Here is a 13,106-nt window from a genome sequence, read left to right as displayed (position 1 = left end):
GCTGCTGTGACCGTGATCCACCTCCATGTTTTCGTCTGTGAATCCAGCTCCACGTCTTCCCTCCTGCTCTGACGTCAGTTAAAGAACAGGAAGTGTGTGTGTGTGTGTGTGAGTGACCTGCAGCAGCAGTAGCAGCAAAATGATGAACATCAGCAGAAGAAGTCCACTCTTCCTCCTCCTCCTCTCTTCTTCCTCCTCTGGCTCCTGCTGCGGACTCCAGTCCGGGTCCAGGAGGCTGATATCCGGCATGAAGGTGTTCGACAGGAGGATGAAGAGGAGACAGAGGAGCTGGTCAGCACGTCAGGAGGACACTGAGCTGTACGACTACCTGAGGGACGAGGTACTGACACACACATGGAGACACACAGAGACACTCACAGACAGACACACACACACACACACACACACAGAGACACACGCACATAGAGAGACAGACACAGAGAGACACACACACACAGACACAGAGAGAGACACACACACAGACACACACACAGACACAGAGACACACAGACACACACACACACACACAGAGAGAGACAGACACAGACACAGAGAGAGAGAGAGACAGACACACACAGACAGACACAGAGAGACACACACACAGAGAGACAGACACAGAGACAGACACACACACAGTCACAGACTAATTTAATTTAAAACATTTATTTTATAATTAAAGTTTTTATTACATACATTATTTATTTATATTGAAGCATTTTTTTACTATTATCACAATAACATGAATGTTTGTTGTCCCGTCGTCGCCATGGTAACGTCGTACTCTGTTCGTAGGTCGGCAGTCGTTTGGCCGATCGGGTCCACGACGTCGCTCGGTGAGTCCGTTCATTCGTACAAACACGATAATAGCACTTCTGTGGGATTAGTTGTACATTGTTGATTATTTATCCACAAACATGTTGCTGCAATGTTTGTGTGAGAAAAATACCGTGTAACGCATTGTTAGCAAAAGGGTCTTGTATTGCTAACACTTGCTAACAGTAGCTAGTGTGTGATACTTTTAGTCTGTCAAACTCGAGATGTTGTGACGTCACAGTTCTGATGTAAGTCCACCTCATTAGTTCTCCTGCAACAAAACATTTGAGTTAAAGTCAAAAAAAAGTCCACTTTTTCTTTTTATAAAAGTCTACTTTTTTATTTTACATTAAAAAAATGTAGAATTTTAATTTTCCACATAATATTTTGTATAAAGGTCCAGGTTTTTTATTAAAGAGTTCTATCATAGGCCCCACCCTCTCCTGCCCTCTCATTCCTTTGTGTTAATTCGATGACAAACTCATTTATATGTGATTTTGTTTATTTACTTGTAACAAAGTATTTATTATTTGTTTATTTCCTCAGGACGTTTCCTCTGGCGCTGGACGTCGGCGGCGGAAAGAATCACATCACACAACATTTGAGCAAAGTGTGTGAGTGTGTGTCTGTGTGTGGGTCTGTGTGAGTGTGTGTGTTGAACCTTGTGTTTGTCTTTTTCAGGACGTAGTGGAGCGTCTGTTTCTCACTGACGTCTCAGAGGAAACTCTGGTGAGTGTCTTCAGTCTCTCAGGATGTTAGCAGTTAGCAGGACTGACGTGTGTGTGTGTGTGTGTGTGTGTGTGTGTGTGGTTTTGGTCCTGACGAGCTACCGTAGGTTCACATGCATGCATGTGTGTGTGTAGTTTTGGTCCTGACGAGCTGCCGTAGCTTCATGTGTGAACAAGTTCCTCTCTTTTGTTCGGGTTTTTGTAGAAGCGGCGCCGGCGCGGCGAGATTGCGACCCACTGCGTCGTCGCGGACGAAGAGTTTCTGCCGTTCAAAGAAAACACGTTCGACCTGGTTGTGAGCAGCTTGAGGTGAGGACGCTGTGGTTCTGTTTCCTGGCGTTGACATGTTTTAGACGTGTGTTTGTTCTGTTTCAGTCTGCACTGGACCAACGACCTCCCTGCAGCGCTGACGCAGGTGACGCACACGCTTTTAAACGCACAGTTCAGGGTTTGTCTGTCATGTGCTCATGTTTGACTCCTCCCCCTCAGATCCAGCAGGTGCTGAAGCCAGATGGCGTGTTCATCGGGGCGATGGTGGGCGGAGACTCACTGTACGAGCTCAGGTGTTCACTTCAGCTCGCTGAGACTGAGAGGGAGGGGGGCTTCTCCCCCCACGTGTCACCCTACACTGCTGTCACTGACCTGGGAAACCTGCTGAGTCATGCTGGCTTCAACATGCTGACTGTGGTGAGACACACACACACACGTAGAGCACCTGAACGCGTCGTCTGTTGTTTCCAGTGTCACTAACTCAAAGCTGCGTCTCTTCCAGGACGTTGACGATGTTCAGGTTCATTATCCTGGAATCTTTGAAGTCATGATGGATCTTCAAGGTAACAGCTGCTCGCTCAGTGTCAGAGGCTCCGCCCCCTTTGCTTTAGCATCTCACTGTTTTCTCTCCATCTTTGCAGGAATGGCTGAAAGTAATTGTGCGTGGAACAGGAGGGCGCTGTTACACAGAGACACCATGTTAGCCGCTGCCGCCGTTTATAAAGGTCAGAGACTCACAGAGATACACAAAACCAACATAAAGACGCACAAAACCATGACAAAGACGCACAAAGACACACAAAACCAACACAAAGACGCACAAAACCATGACAAAGACACACAAAGACACACAAAACCAACACAAAGACGCACAAAAACAACACAAAGACACACAAAAACAATATAAAGACACACAATCACAACACGGACGCACAAAACCACGACAAAGACACAAAACCACGACAGACACAAAAACACCAAATACGATCACTAGTTCAGTCTGTGACGTCACAGAATGTGTGAACTTAAAATGTTGCATTGTTCCTTTAATCTCAGTGGAGCTGTTGTGTGTGTGTGTGTGTGTGTGTTTGTGTGTTTGTCGCAGAGATGTACGGGAATGATGACGGCTCTGTTCCCGCCACCTTTCAGATCCTCTACATGATCGGCTGGAAGCCTCATGAGTCGCAGGTACGACATTACAGTAAACGTACGGCGCCCTCTGCAGGACAATGATGTTAGTGCTAAACGTTTTTTGTGTTTCCTCAGGCCAAACCAGCGAAGCGAGGCTCCGCCTCCACGTCCTTCGCAGATTTGTCAAAGATCAACAAGCCAATCAGAAAAGACGACGCTGACTTGTAACATTGTCGCGAATAAAGAAGAACAGTTGGGGGGAAACGATGAGTCATGGTTTCCTTTCACTGCTGTGTCACACAAACACACCTGTGCTGTTTATGTTCACTGACCAATCACAGGACAGTTCAGAGGGAGAGAGAGGGCGACGTCACATTTTCTCACGATGTCACAAGTTGACGTTAGTTAACGCAAATTATGCAAACTTGTGTCGTTCCATCCCAGAACATTAGAAGATGAGACTCAACAACCAACCGTTGCTATAGCAACCACGACAGCCTCAGAGTAAACTAAGGAAAAAGAATCTGTGATCGTAATGTCCTATAGTTAAAGATGGACCTGAAGCCCAGGGAGTAACAGTTATCCACCAGGGGGCGACAGGAACATTCGTCATGTTCACATTTCTAACGCTAACCCTTCCTTTTGTAAATGTGAACGACAAAGAGACTCAAACAGTGACAAAAAGAAGTGATGTCATGGAAAGAAGCAGCCAGGAAATGACACTGTGACTCAGCGCTGAGTCACAGTATCATTTCCACTGATGTCCTAAAAACAGACTGCAGACATGTTTGTCTTCGTCTGTCTTCTCTTGGCCGGACTCGCCCGCCTCGTATTCACTGGTGAGGAAATTAAGCTGTTTGTGAAACTTCTTTAAAAATCCATTACTTTCTGTCATGATTTGACGTGATGTTACATAACTTAAAAAAACGTACGATGATGTAGTTCTAATTTCAGCTTTGAATAAAAAAGGCGATATCGCTGAGTCTGAACTCCAGATGTTTGAATGTGGAGATAAACGTTGTCTTCGCCACTTTACTTCTGACTCTACAGACGATAAGACAGTGACGGTGCTGCAGGATGGAGACGCCACGCTGCTCTGTCCTCACGTGGCAGGAGACGCGTCGTGGAGTCGCCTCGTCAACGGGAACCACGTGACTCTCGCCTCCATCGCTAACGGCCGCGTGGACGTCCGAGACGAGCGCTGTGGTCTGTCGACAGACAACACTCTGGTCGTCCGCGGCGTCCGGCGCTCGGACACCGGCTGGTTTTTCTGTAACAGGAAACAAGCGGCGTATCTGGAGGTGACCACTGATCCCAACATGGCCGCCACCAACGCACCGGGGACCAACGGGAACGCAGCGGACGCAGTACGCTTTCCGTCAGACGTATGGAAGGTCGTTGTGGGCGTGGCCATCGGTGCTATTCTGATGCTGCTGGTCGTGTTGATCCTGAGACTGTGGCCAGACTGGAGGGCGGGGACAAACCCCAGCAGGGGCGGAGCTCCAGCTGAGGTCATCTACGAGGAGGTGGAGTACGGCGGCGTGCAGCCAGGGACTGAACCCGAAGTCCAGAGCCAGTATTACAGCTCGATCGTCACTGAGACGCCTGCGCTCGGCGACCTGTACAGCGTCGTGGTCAACAAGACGAGAACTACAGGTCGCCATGGTGACGAGTGCGTGTACTCACTCACCCACAATCCTTCACAGACAGGAAGCAGCCAATGAGAGGTTGTCTAACGTCTGCACTCACAAGAACGCGTCCAAGCTTCTACAAAAACATCGCTCCATCACCATGAACGCTGTCGCACCGTGCATCGCCAACTTTACAGAGTCTGAGTGTGAATGTGTGAATGGATGAATGGATGAATGGATGGCTGACATATGATGTCCATGTCCATGTTAAACAGAAGTAACGATCATTTCTTTGTCTGTTATAACTGCTATTACTATTACTGCTACTGCTATTACTACTACTGCTGCTATAACTACTACTGCTGCTACTGCTATTACTAATACTACTGCTATTACTACTACTACTGCTATTATAACTACTACTGCTTCTACTGCTACTACTACTGCTACTGCTATTACTGCTACTACTACTGCTACTACTACTACTCCTGCTATTGATACTGCTACTACTATTGATACTACTACTACACTAGTGTAATGCAGTGTTTTATTGTTTGTTTTTTAATAAAGTTTCGATTTTTCATGGCCATTTTTTTTTTTTTAATCTTGTGGGACTTCCTGGTTAAATAAAGGTTAATTCGTTGTATTTAACGAACAATCATCACTTCATAAACTGTGACTGTGAACGTGAATTTGCGAACGATGATAAACACTTTGATCTGTGATCGTTTCACTGTGACTGGCGCTCACGTGACGTGCGTTTCCATAGCAGCGCTTGTTGTGTAGCTAGCAGTTAGCCAGGTTTAGCTGCTGTCTGAAGATGGTGAGTAACGTCACGCTTTCACGCGACTTTTACCGTTTTAATACTTTCTCGGTACCGTGTTAATGTTGGTGAGCACAGTTAGCATGTGTTAGCTTAGCGTCAGCCGGGGCCACGGAACGCGGTGTTAGCGTGTGTTAGCTTAGGTGTTAGCATGTGTTAGCTTTATTAAAGTTCGTGTTTGTTTCCAGGGCCCAAAGACTCAAAGGCAGGCGGCGGGAAAAGGGAAGAAGTCCGCGGTGGTGGACGGTCTGTCCACTGAGGACATGTCCAAGGACCAGGTAAAAAAATGACATGTAATGTGAGCGCTGCCAGGAGACATGCTAACGCTGCTAGCCTGGAGAGACGCTAGTGAAACAGTCACATGATGTGACGTCAGTTTTTAATAAAACATTATAAACAAGATAAACGACTAAGTTTTTCTCCAGATTTCTTCTTCAGGTTGTTCTCTAGATTTCGTCTTCAGGGTTTTCTTCAGGTTCTTGTTCAGGTTTTTCTTCAGGTTCTTCTTCTGGTTTTTCTTCTGGTTTTTCTTCAGGTTGTTCTTCTGGGTTTTTCTTCAGGTTCTTCTTCAGGTTCTTCTTCAGGCTTTTCTTCAGGTTTTTCTTCAGGTTCTTCTTCAGGTTTTCTTCAGGTTTTTCTCTAGATTTCGTCTTCAGGTTTTCTTCAGGTTTTCTTCAGGTTTTCTCTAGATTTGTCTTCAGGGTTTTCTTCAGGTTCTTGTTCAGGTTTTTCTTCAGGTTCTTCTTCAGGCTTTTCTTCAGGTTCTTCTTCAGGCTTTTCTTCAGGTTCTTCTTCAGGTTTTTCTTCAGGTTTTCTCTAGATTTTCTTCAGGGTTTTCTTCAGGTTTTACTTCAGGTTGTTGTTCAGGTTCTTCTTCAGGTTCTTCTTCAGGTTTTTCTTCAGGTTCTTCTTCACGTTCTTCTTCAGGTTCTTCTTCAGGTTCTTCTTCACGTTCTTCTTCTGGTTTTTCTTCAGGTTCTTCTTCAGGGGTTTTTCTTCAGGTTAAAACAAACAAACATACCACTGCAGCCTTTTTCTGCAGGAGAAAAGTAACTAAATACATGTCCTTGAATACCTGATGCTGAGGCCTCTGACCTTTGACCTCACGGCAGCTCGAGGAGCACATCATCCGCCTGCGGGAGGAGCTGGAGCGTGAGCGCGAGGAGAAGAGCTACTTCCAGCTGGAGCGCGACAAGATGCAGGCATTCTGGGAAACGAGCCGCAGAGCGCTGGAGCGGGCGAGAGACATGCTGAGACACAGGGAGAGAGAGAGGGAGGAGGCTGAGGAGCGCCACCGTGTGGAGATCAATGTGAGCTGTCAAAAATATACCAACAATAACGAGAGCTGATCAGAGGATACTGATGTCATGTGACTGTGACGTTCAGGTGTATAAACAGAAGCTGAAACACGTTCTCTCCGAGCACCACGTCACAATCTCCGAGCTCAAGATGGACGCCGCCGCCGCCGCCGCTCTGACCCACGACCGGCACACGGAGTCTGAGCTCGGGCTCCGTGAGCTCGTTCAGAACCAGCAGGCAGATGCCAGAGAGAAGCGATGCCACGACCAGAACTCCATCAAAGAAGTGAAACTGGTGAGACCACGCCCACTGCCACTCCTCTGTCCAGTTTGTCTCCGTATTTACTTCTGTGTCTCGTCTCTGTCCACAGAAACACAAGGTGGCGCTGTTGGAGCTGACCAACGACTATGATCGCAGACTCGCGGGTGAATGTTTTGATTTTCATGTGAGCCGTGCTTTTATTTTGACATTCAGCAGTTTGGTGAAGTTGAGCTGAACTTTTGTTTCCACGGCGACAGAAATCGAGGTCAAATATCACAAGAAGATGCAGCTGATGGTGGACGCGGAGGGAAAGAGGCGGAGGGCAGAGGTCAGCGAGGTGGAGGACAGGATGAACGCTCGCATTGTGGCGCTGATGGACGAGCATGAGCGAGCGCTGCGAGGAGTGGAGGAGTATTACTCCGCCCTCCAGACCAAAGCGCTGGCAGATGAGAAGACACTGAAGGTGAGAGACTCACTCTCCCACACCAAAGTCCACAGAGAAAATCAGTGATTTCAACATCGCACACACAGGAGTTGTCGATCCACTGCTGCCTCCATCACTAAGTTCAAATGTCTGATTTTGTCACTTCAGTTTTTGAAATATTTAATTTAGACTTAACTCGGTGACACAAAGTGACCACACGAGGCAGCAGAGGACCAGCAGCTCCTGTGTGCTGTGATGTTAAATTCACTGATTTTATCTATGGGCTTTGGTGTGAGAGAGTGAGTGGTTTACAAACTTCAGTTTCCTGTCTCACAGTGAGATAAAGGCGTGAACATGTGACGTAGATATCGCAGGCGTAGATTTTATGACACAAATCTTTTAAGATCTGTTTTTCACTGAGACTGAGCCTCTGTGACTCAGCAGCAGGGGGCGCTCACAGTCTTTTATGTCACGCTACGGTTTGGAATGGTAAAGTTGCAGTATTTTTAATAACATTCCTAATGGAAACAGTGTTTAATGAGTTGTGTTTGTGTGTGTCCAGGAGGAGGCAGCAGAGGTGCAGAAGCAGCTGTCTGCAGTTAACAGTGCTCTGTCAGCAGCGCAGCAGCAGAACAAACGGCTCCGGGGTTCGCTGCAAGAAACACAACACAATCTGTCTCAACTCCAGCGACAGCTGCACGACCACAAGCAGGCCGGTGACGACATGGTGGTGCGTTCACCGCAAATGAGCTTGTGTCTGAATGAAAACTTTATTATACTGAAGGTAAACTAACAAACAGCTGGTGTGTGTCCCACAGAAGAACAGCGCTCGACTGAAGGTCACTGAGAAGGAGTTGAGGGACTTGAAGGTGGAGCGTGAGCTGCTGCTGCAGGCGTTTGAGCAGGTAACGCGGCGCTGGCGCATCAGCCCGTGACCTTGCGGCCTGAGGTGGTGCTGATGTGAGTGTGTCGGTGTCGGCAGGTTCAGCAGGAACGCGACGAGCTGCTGAAGAAACATACGGACGCCATCGTGGAGCTGCAGCAGAGGAGCGGGCTGAAGGAGCTGCTGCTGCAGAAGAAGCTGGAGGCTCTGACACAGACGGTGGAGAAGAACGAGGCTCAGCTGTGTGCCACGCTGTCCGCCACCGCCGCCACGGACCAGAACTCAGGCTGCAGAGCCGCCCACAAACTGGAGGTGAGACATGCTCCTGTCCTGACCTGACAGAACATTCAGCTCATGAAACTTTCTGTCAGGTCAGGAAACTTTCTGTCAGGTCAGGAAACTTTGTCACGTTGTATGAAAGCGCTCCGTCATATAAAAACGCTCCGCCGTATGAAAACGCTCCGCCGTATGAAAACGTTCTCTTTGTTCTTTTTGATTGACATCTGTGTGTTTCACTTGCTCTCGTAGGAAATCTTGGCGTCTAAACGTGTCGCACTCGGCACCGTGCAGGAGGATCTGTCTCGAGAACGTCAGGTGAGTGTTTGTGAACTTGTGTGATTGACCAGGCGTGTGCAGCTGTGATGACATCACTTCCTGTGATGACCCACAGGAGTACGATCGCCTGGTGCTCAGCTGCACGCAGACGCTCGACGCTCTCAACGTCCCGCGTCACGTCTTCCCCTCCGCCAAGCAGATCCTGAACGAGCCGTCGCCCACTCGCTGAGCCGACCAATCGTCTGCCGCCCCACGACACATCCGTCTTCACGGCGGCTCATGGTCCAGATCCAGCACACACACTCATTTCAGGGTCTGGATCCTCAGTGAGAAACATCACATTAAAATAATATGAACTTCATCACAAAACCAATAAATAATCACAAAAATCACTCAATTCTCCTTCTATTATTTCTACAACTCTGTTTAAACATAAACTTCATTTAACATCACATATGTGTAAATATAGCAAATGTATGGGATGTTTTGTCCGAGCAGAGCTTAAATCAACAGTCTGTGATTCAGGACTTTGAACTGTAGAGGGCAGTATTGAGACGTCTCACAGCAGGACTGTCTGTCTTGTCCTCACACACACACACTCGCTCGCACACTCGCACATACACACACACTAATTCAGGTTACTCGTTAAAATCTAAACTTGTAGTTTTTTGGGGGGGTTTTCCAAAGAAAGAGGCTGTGATTTAACCTCCGGGGCAGAAGATGGCGCTAATGTGTCTCACGCGCAGGAAACAACCGCGTTTGACCCGCAAACTCACTCCAGTCTGTGGTTCAGTGAGAACTTCGTGAACTGATCGTCGACCTTCGTCGTTGTCAGAGGAGAAGCAGAAGAAGCAGAAGAAGCAGAAGAAGTAGAAGAAGAGGAAGATGCCTCTGGTGCAGTTACAGACGAACTTACCGGCCTCCGTGTTTTCGGAGGAGTTCCTGCTGAAGTTGAGCGGCTGCATCGCGGCTTCTCTGGGGAAACCTGCCGATGTGAGTGTGTGTGTGTGTGTGATCAGAGAACAGTCTTCTGGAATTGGATCCGTGTTGGATCTGGAATTAAACACTTGTTACTGTCGTTAAAATCTACGGAAGCGTATTGCTGCCACACATACAAAACTATCTCGCTGAGCACCCCACTTTTTTTGAATGTGTGGCAGCAATACGCTTCCGTAAAAATCTGATCTGAAAAATCTGTTTTTTTATAATATGTTTATACATATATGAACATATACATACAGTATATATTCAATTAAATTTTATTTGTATAGCGCCAAATCATAACATACATGATCTCAGGTCTCTGTATATAGACAACATCATGGAGAGCAGAGAAACCCAACAGTTCACACGATGAGCAAACACTAGGGGGCACTGCACAGAAAAAAACTCTTAACAGAAGAAGAAATCTCTGACAGAACCAGACTCAGATGTACAGCATCTGCCTCGACTGGTGGGGTGAAAGGAAAAAACAGGGGACAGAGGAAAGAGACCAAGAGCAGATACACAACAATTGTGTCAAGTATATATATATATATATATATATATTGTGTGTGTATTTACAGTGCTCGCATGCAAGTTATGACGCTGTCCCGCTGCTGCTGGACAGCTCAAATTTCCATCAATGTCACCTCCAGGGCTCCGTATATAAAACAAATTTTGGTAACGCAAGTTCCATTTTTGTAAAGAAATGGCTATAAAAATCTGACTGCAACGACATGATGTTTGTGTGTGTGTGTGTGTGTGTGTCAGAGGATGAACGTGGCGGTGACCCCTGCGCTGCCCCTGCTGGTGGCCGGCTCCTGCTCGCCCTGTGTGATGCTCACCGTCTCTGCCATCGGTGCGACCGACACGGCCGACAAGAACAAGGAGCACAGCGCCAACATCTTTGACTTCCTGACCTCACAACTGAGTCTGAGTGAAGACAGGTGAGTCTGCAGGTAACCTGTTCTACCAGCAGGTGTCACCACAGATCACTGACTCTTTCTGTGGGAACTGCTGAGTGAGTGTGGTTTACCTGGTTATGTACCTGGTCAGTTATCTGTTCAGTTATTGTTAGTTATCTGGGTTATCTGGTCACTTACCTGGTCAGTTATACCTGGGTTATCTGGTCACTTACCTGGTCAGTTATATCTGGGTGATCTGGTCATTTACCTGGTCAGTTATATCTGGGTTGTCTGGTTATTTACCTGGTCAGTTATCTAGTTATTTACCGGGTCGGTTACCTGGTTATCTGGTTATTTGGTTATTTACCTGGTCAGTTATCTGTTATTTACCTGATAAATTATCTGGGTTTTAACCTGGTAAATTATCTGGTTATTAACCTAGTCAGTTATCTGGTTAGTTATCTGGGTTATCTGGTCATTTACCTGGTCAGTTATCTGGGTTATCTGGTTATTTACCTGGGCAGTTATCTGGTTAAGTATCTGATTAGTAACCTGGTCAGTTACCTGGTTAAGTATCTGATTATTAACCTGGTCAGTTATCTGGTTGTTTACCTGGTAAATTATCTGGTTATTTACCTGGTCAGTTATATTGTTATCTGGTTATTTACCTGGTCAGTTATCTTGATATCTGGTTATTTACCTGGTAAATAATCTGGTTATTAACCTGGTAAATTATCTGGTTATTAAACTGGTCAGTTATCTTGTTATCTGGTTATATACCTGGTCAGTTATCTTGTTATCTGGTCAGTTATCTTGTTATCTGGTTATTTACCTGGTCAGTTATCTTGTTATCTTGTCAGTTATCTTGTTATCTGGTTATTTATCTGGTCAGTTATCTTGTTATCTGGTCAGTTATCTTGTTATTCGGTTATTGGTCAGTTATCTTGTTATCTGGTCAGTTATCTTGTTATCTTGTCAGTTATCTTGTTATCTGGTTATTTATCTGGTCAGTTATCTTGTTATCTGGTCAGTTATCTTGTTATCTGGTTATTTACCTGGTCAGTTATCTGTTCAGTTAGTAACTAACCCTGACATAAACCTGTTCTCTCTGTCATCGACAGGATCATCGTCCAGTTTAACGAGCTGCAGCCTCACCAGGTCGGGAAGAAGAGGACAGTGATGACGTTTTTATGAAGGACGTTGTTGTCTCTGACACATCTCACGTGAAAAACTCACGTCAAACTCACGTTAAACTCATGTTTAATCACACGTGGAAGTGAAGTCACTTAAAGACGCTAACTGTACAAAATAATTCAGAGAATAACAAACGATTGCTGTCATTAGCTGTAGGGGTTTTTATAATAATAAAAACAATTGATCATAATATAGCTGCTTTTTATGAATAGTGAATAATGAATGAATTGTTGCCACATTCCTGAAACTTCAGTGATTGACAAAGGTCAAATAAATAAAGTCGTTATATTTCAAGTCCAAATAATGTTTTCTGTGTTTTTCTTCAGAATATTTAAATGTTGTCGTGAAATTATCCTTTAAATTGAAGAGTAATTTGTTAAACACAGTTCGTTTCCAGACGATTGACAATAAAGTGCTGTTGAGTGCCACCTGCTGGTCGGTGAGTGAGATGAGAGACATTCAACTGTAACATGAAAGTGTGAGTGAATGGCAAAACTGCTCGATAAATAATGAACATGAAAGCTCAACAATAATGTTGTAAAGGTTTACACACTGTACCTTTAAATGATGTTTCCTTGAACCTGTGATGATAAAAATCACCTTTGATCTCTGTGTAAATGTCCAAATACAAAGAGAATCCTAATCCTTCTTTGAAGAGGTTTGAGAAGTGAACGCTTTATTCTGCACATTACGGTACTACGTTGCTTTGAATTAATTACCCACGCAATCAGAATCGAGGCGCCAAGCAGTGAAATCATTTGTCGACTGGGGAAAGATTTATATACATTTTTTTTTTTTACCCAAGACCTGCGTTGTTGTTCTGGGGGACTGTATGACAGAAGGAGCGCAGAAAAAGGTTATTCCTGACCGCACTCTGCGCTGGATGTGCAGCACATACACGCGTTTACGCCACTGCGAAGGGAGATATGGTAAGAATCCGCTTTTTATTCCTTCAAAATAAATGATTGCTCGTGTAATTCCCTGCGTGCATGCGTCGGCACTGCGTCCTGTTTGTCTGTCACTGACCTGCACTGGATGCTACATGGCAGCAGTTTTGGTTCTCACGGATGCCCATGGGAATGTGGCCTGCGATTACTGCACTTGAGGGGCAAGAAAACTGTCCGTAATGGAGGAGGAGGAGGACGGGGGATAAAGTGTAAAAAATGTAGCCTGCATGTCTCGTGTCGGTCCAGCTGCTTGCGGCTGGA

The 13,106-nt window shown here is 45.9% G+C and overlaps 4 protein-coding genes across 4 annotated transcripts; all 4 read left to right on the top strand.

The window, feature by feature from the left end:
* Positions 1 to 28: 28 nt before the first annotated feature.
* On the top strand, positions 29 to 3,206 carry ndufaf5 (NADH:ubiquinone oxidoreductase complex assembly factor 5). Its single transcript, XM_044016732.1, has 11 exons — positions 29 to 340; positions 793 to 833; positions 1,360 to 1,423; positions 1,495 to 1,542; positions 1,747 to 1,850; positions 1,917 to 1,956; positions 2,031 to 2,228; positions 2,314 to 2,374; positions 2,453 to 2,536; positions 2,917 to 2,999; positions 3,078 to 3,206. The coding sequence occupies exons 1-11, from the start codon at positions 140 to 142 to the stop codon at positions 3,168 to 3,170; spliced, it is 1,017 nt and encodes a 338-aa protein (XP_043872667.1). The 5' UTR covers positions 29 to 139; the 3' UTR covers positions 3,171 to 3,206.
* Positions 3,207 to 3,286: 80 nt separating this feature from the next.
* LOC122761487 lies at positions 3,287 to 4,931 on the top strand. Its single transcript, XM_044016733.1, has 2 exons — positions 3,287 to 3,781; positions 3,993 to 4,931. The coding sequence occupies exons 1-2, from the start codon at positions 3,727 to 3,729 to the stop codon at positions 4,664 to 4,666; spliced, it is 729 nt and encodes a 242-aa protein (XP_043872668.1). The 5' UTR covers positions 3,287 to 3,726; the 3' UTR covers positions 4,667 to 4,931.
* Positions 4,932 to 5,211: 280 nt separating this feature from the next.
* LOC122761484 (dynein regulatory complex subunit 4-like) lies at positions 5,212 to 9,205 on the top strand. The gene is made up of 11 exons (XM_044016730.1): positions 5,212 to 5,396; positions 5,585 to 5,674; positions 6,509 to 6,706; positions 6,783 to 6,989; positions 7,066 to 7,120; positions 7,214 to 7,419; positions 7,943 to 8,110; positions 8,199 to 8,285; positions 8,363 to 8,575; positions 8,792 to 8,857; positions 8,934 to 9,205. Exons 1-11 carry the CDS (start codon positions 5,394 to 5,396, stop codon positions 9,045 to 9,047), a joined length of 1,407 nt encoding a protein of 468 aa, XP_043872665.1. The 5' UTR covers positions 5,212 to 5,393; the 3' UTR covers positions 9,048 to 9,205.
* Positions 9,206 to 9,565: 360 nt separating this feature from the next.
* Positions 9,566 to 12,199, top strand: LOC122761488 (D-dopachrome decarboxylase-like). Its single transcript, XM_044016734.1, has 3 exons — positions 9,566 to 9,811; positions 10,571 to 10,746; positions 11,826 to 12,199. Exons 1-3 carry the CDS (start codon positions 9,704 to 9,706, stop codon positions 11,896 to 11,898), a joined length of 357 nt encoding a protein of 118 aa, XP_043872669.1. The 5' UTR covers positions 9,566 to 9,703; the 3' UTR covers positions 11,899 to 12,199.
* The last annotated feature ends 907 nt before the right edge of the window (positions 12,200 to 13,106 follow it).

The sequence above is a fragment of the Solea senegalensis genome, unplaced genomic scaffold (genome assembly GCF_019176455.1).
Source record: "Solea senegalensis isolate Sse05_10M unplaced genomic scaffold, IFAPA_SoseM_1 scf7180000014736, whole genome shotgun sequence".
NCBI lineage: Eukaryota > Metazoa > Chordata > Actinopteri > Pleuronectiformes > Soleidae > Solea > Solea senegalensis.
Note: the sequence above shows the minus strand (reverse complement) of the source record. Positions and strands in the feature narration are given on the sequence as shown.

Bases quoted from the DNA above. Each gene is read 5' to 3' on its own strand.
- LOC122761488 (XM_044016734.1), top strand. From the start codon at position 9,704: ATGCCTCTGGTGCAGTTACAGACGAACTTACCGGCCTCCGTGTTTTCG. The intron at 9,812-10,570 runs GTGAGTGTGTGT...TGTGTGTGTCAG, and splicing joins CTCTGGGGAAACCTGCCGAT to AGGATGAACGTGGCGGTGAC. The intron at 10,747-11,825 runs GTGAGTCTGCAG...TGTCATCGACAG, and splicing joins CTGAGTCTGAGTGAAGACAG to GATCATCGTCCAGTTTAACG.
- LOC122761487 (XM_044016733.1), top strand. From the start codon at position 3,727: ATGTTTGTCTTCGTCTGTCTTCTCTTGGCCGGACTCGCCCGCCTCGTA. The intron at 3,782-3,992 runs GTGAGGAAATTA...CTGACTCTACAG, and splicing joins CGCCCGCCTCGTATTCACTG to ACGATAAGACAGTGACGGTG.
- LOC122761484 (XM_044016730.1), top strand. The intron at 6,707-6,782 runs GTGAGCTGTCAA...TGTGACGTTCAG, and splicing joins GCCACCGTGTGGAGATCAAT to GTGTATAAACAGAAGCTGAA. The intron at 8,111-8,198 runs GTGCGTTCACCG...TGTGTCCCACAG, and splicing joins AGGCCGGTGACGACATGGTG to AAGAACAGCGCTCGACTGAA.
- ndufaf5 (XM_044016732.1), top strand. From the start codon at position 140: ATGATGAACATCAGCAGAAGAAGTCCACTCTTCCTCCTCCTCCTCTCT. The intron at 341-792 runs GTACTGACACAC...CTCTGTTCGTAG, and splicing joins ACGACTACCTGAGGGACGAG to GTCGGCAGTCGTTTGGCCGA. The intron at 2,375-2,452 runs GTAACAGCTGCT...CCATCTTTGCAG, and splicing joins AGTCATGATGGATCTTCAAG to GAATGGCTGAAAGTAATTGT.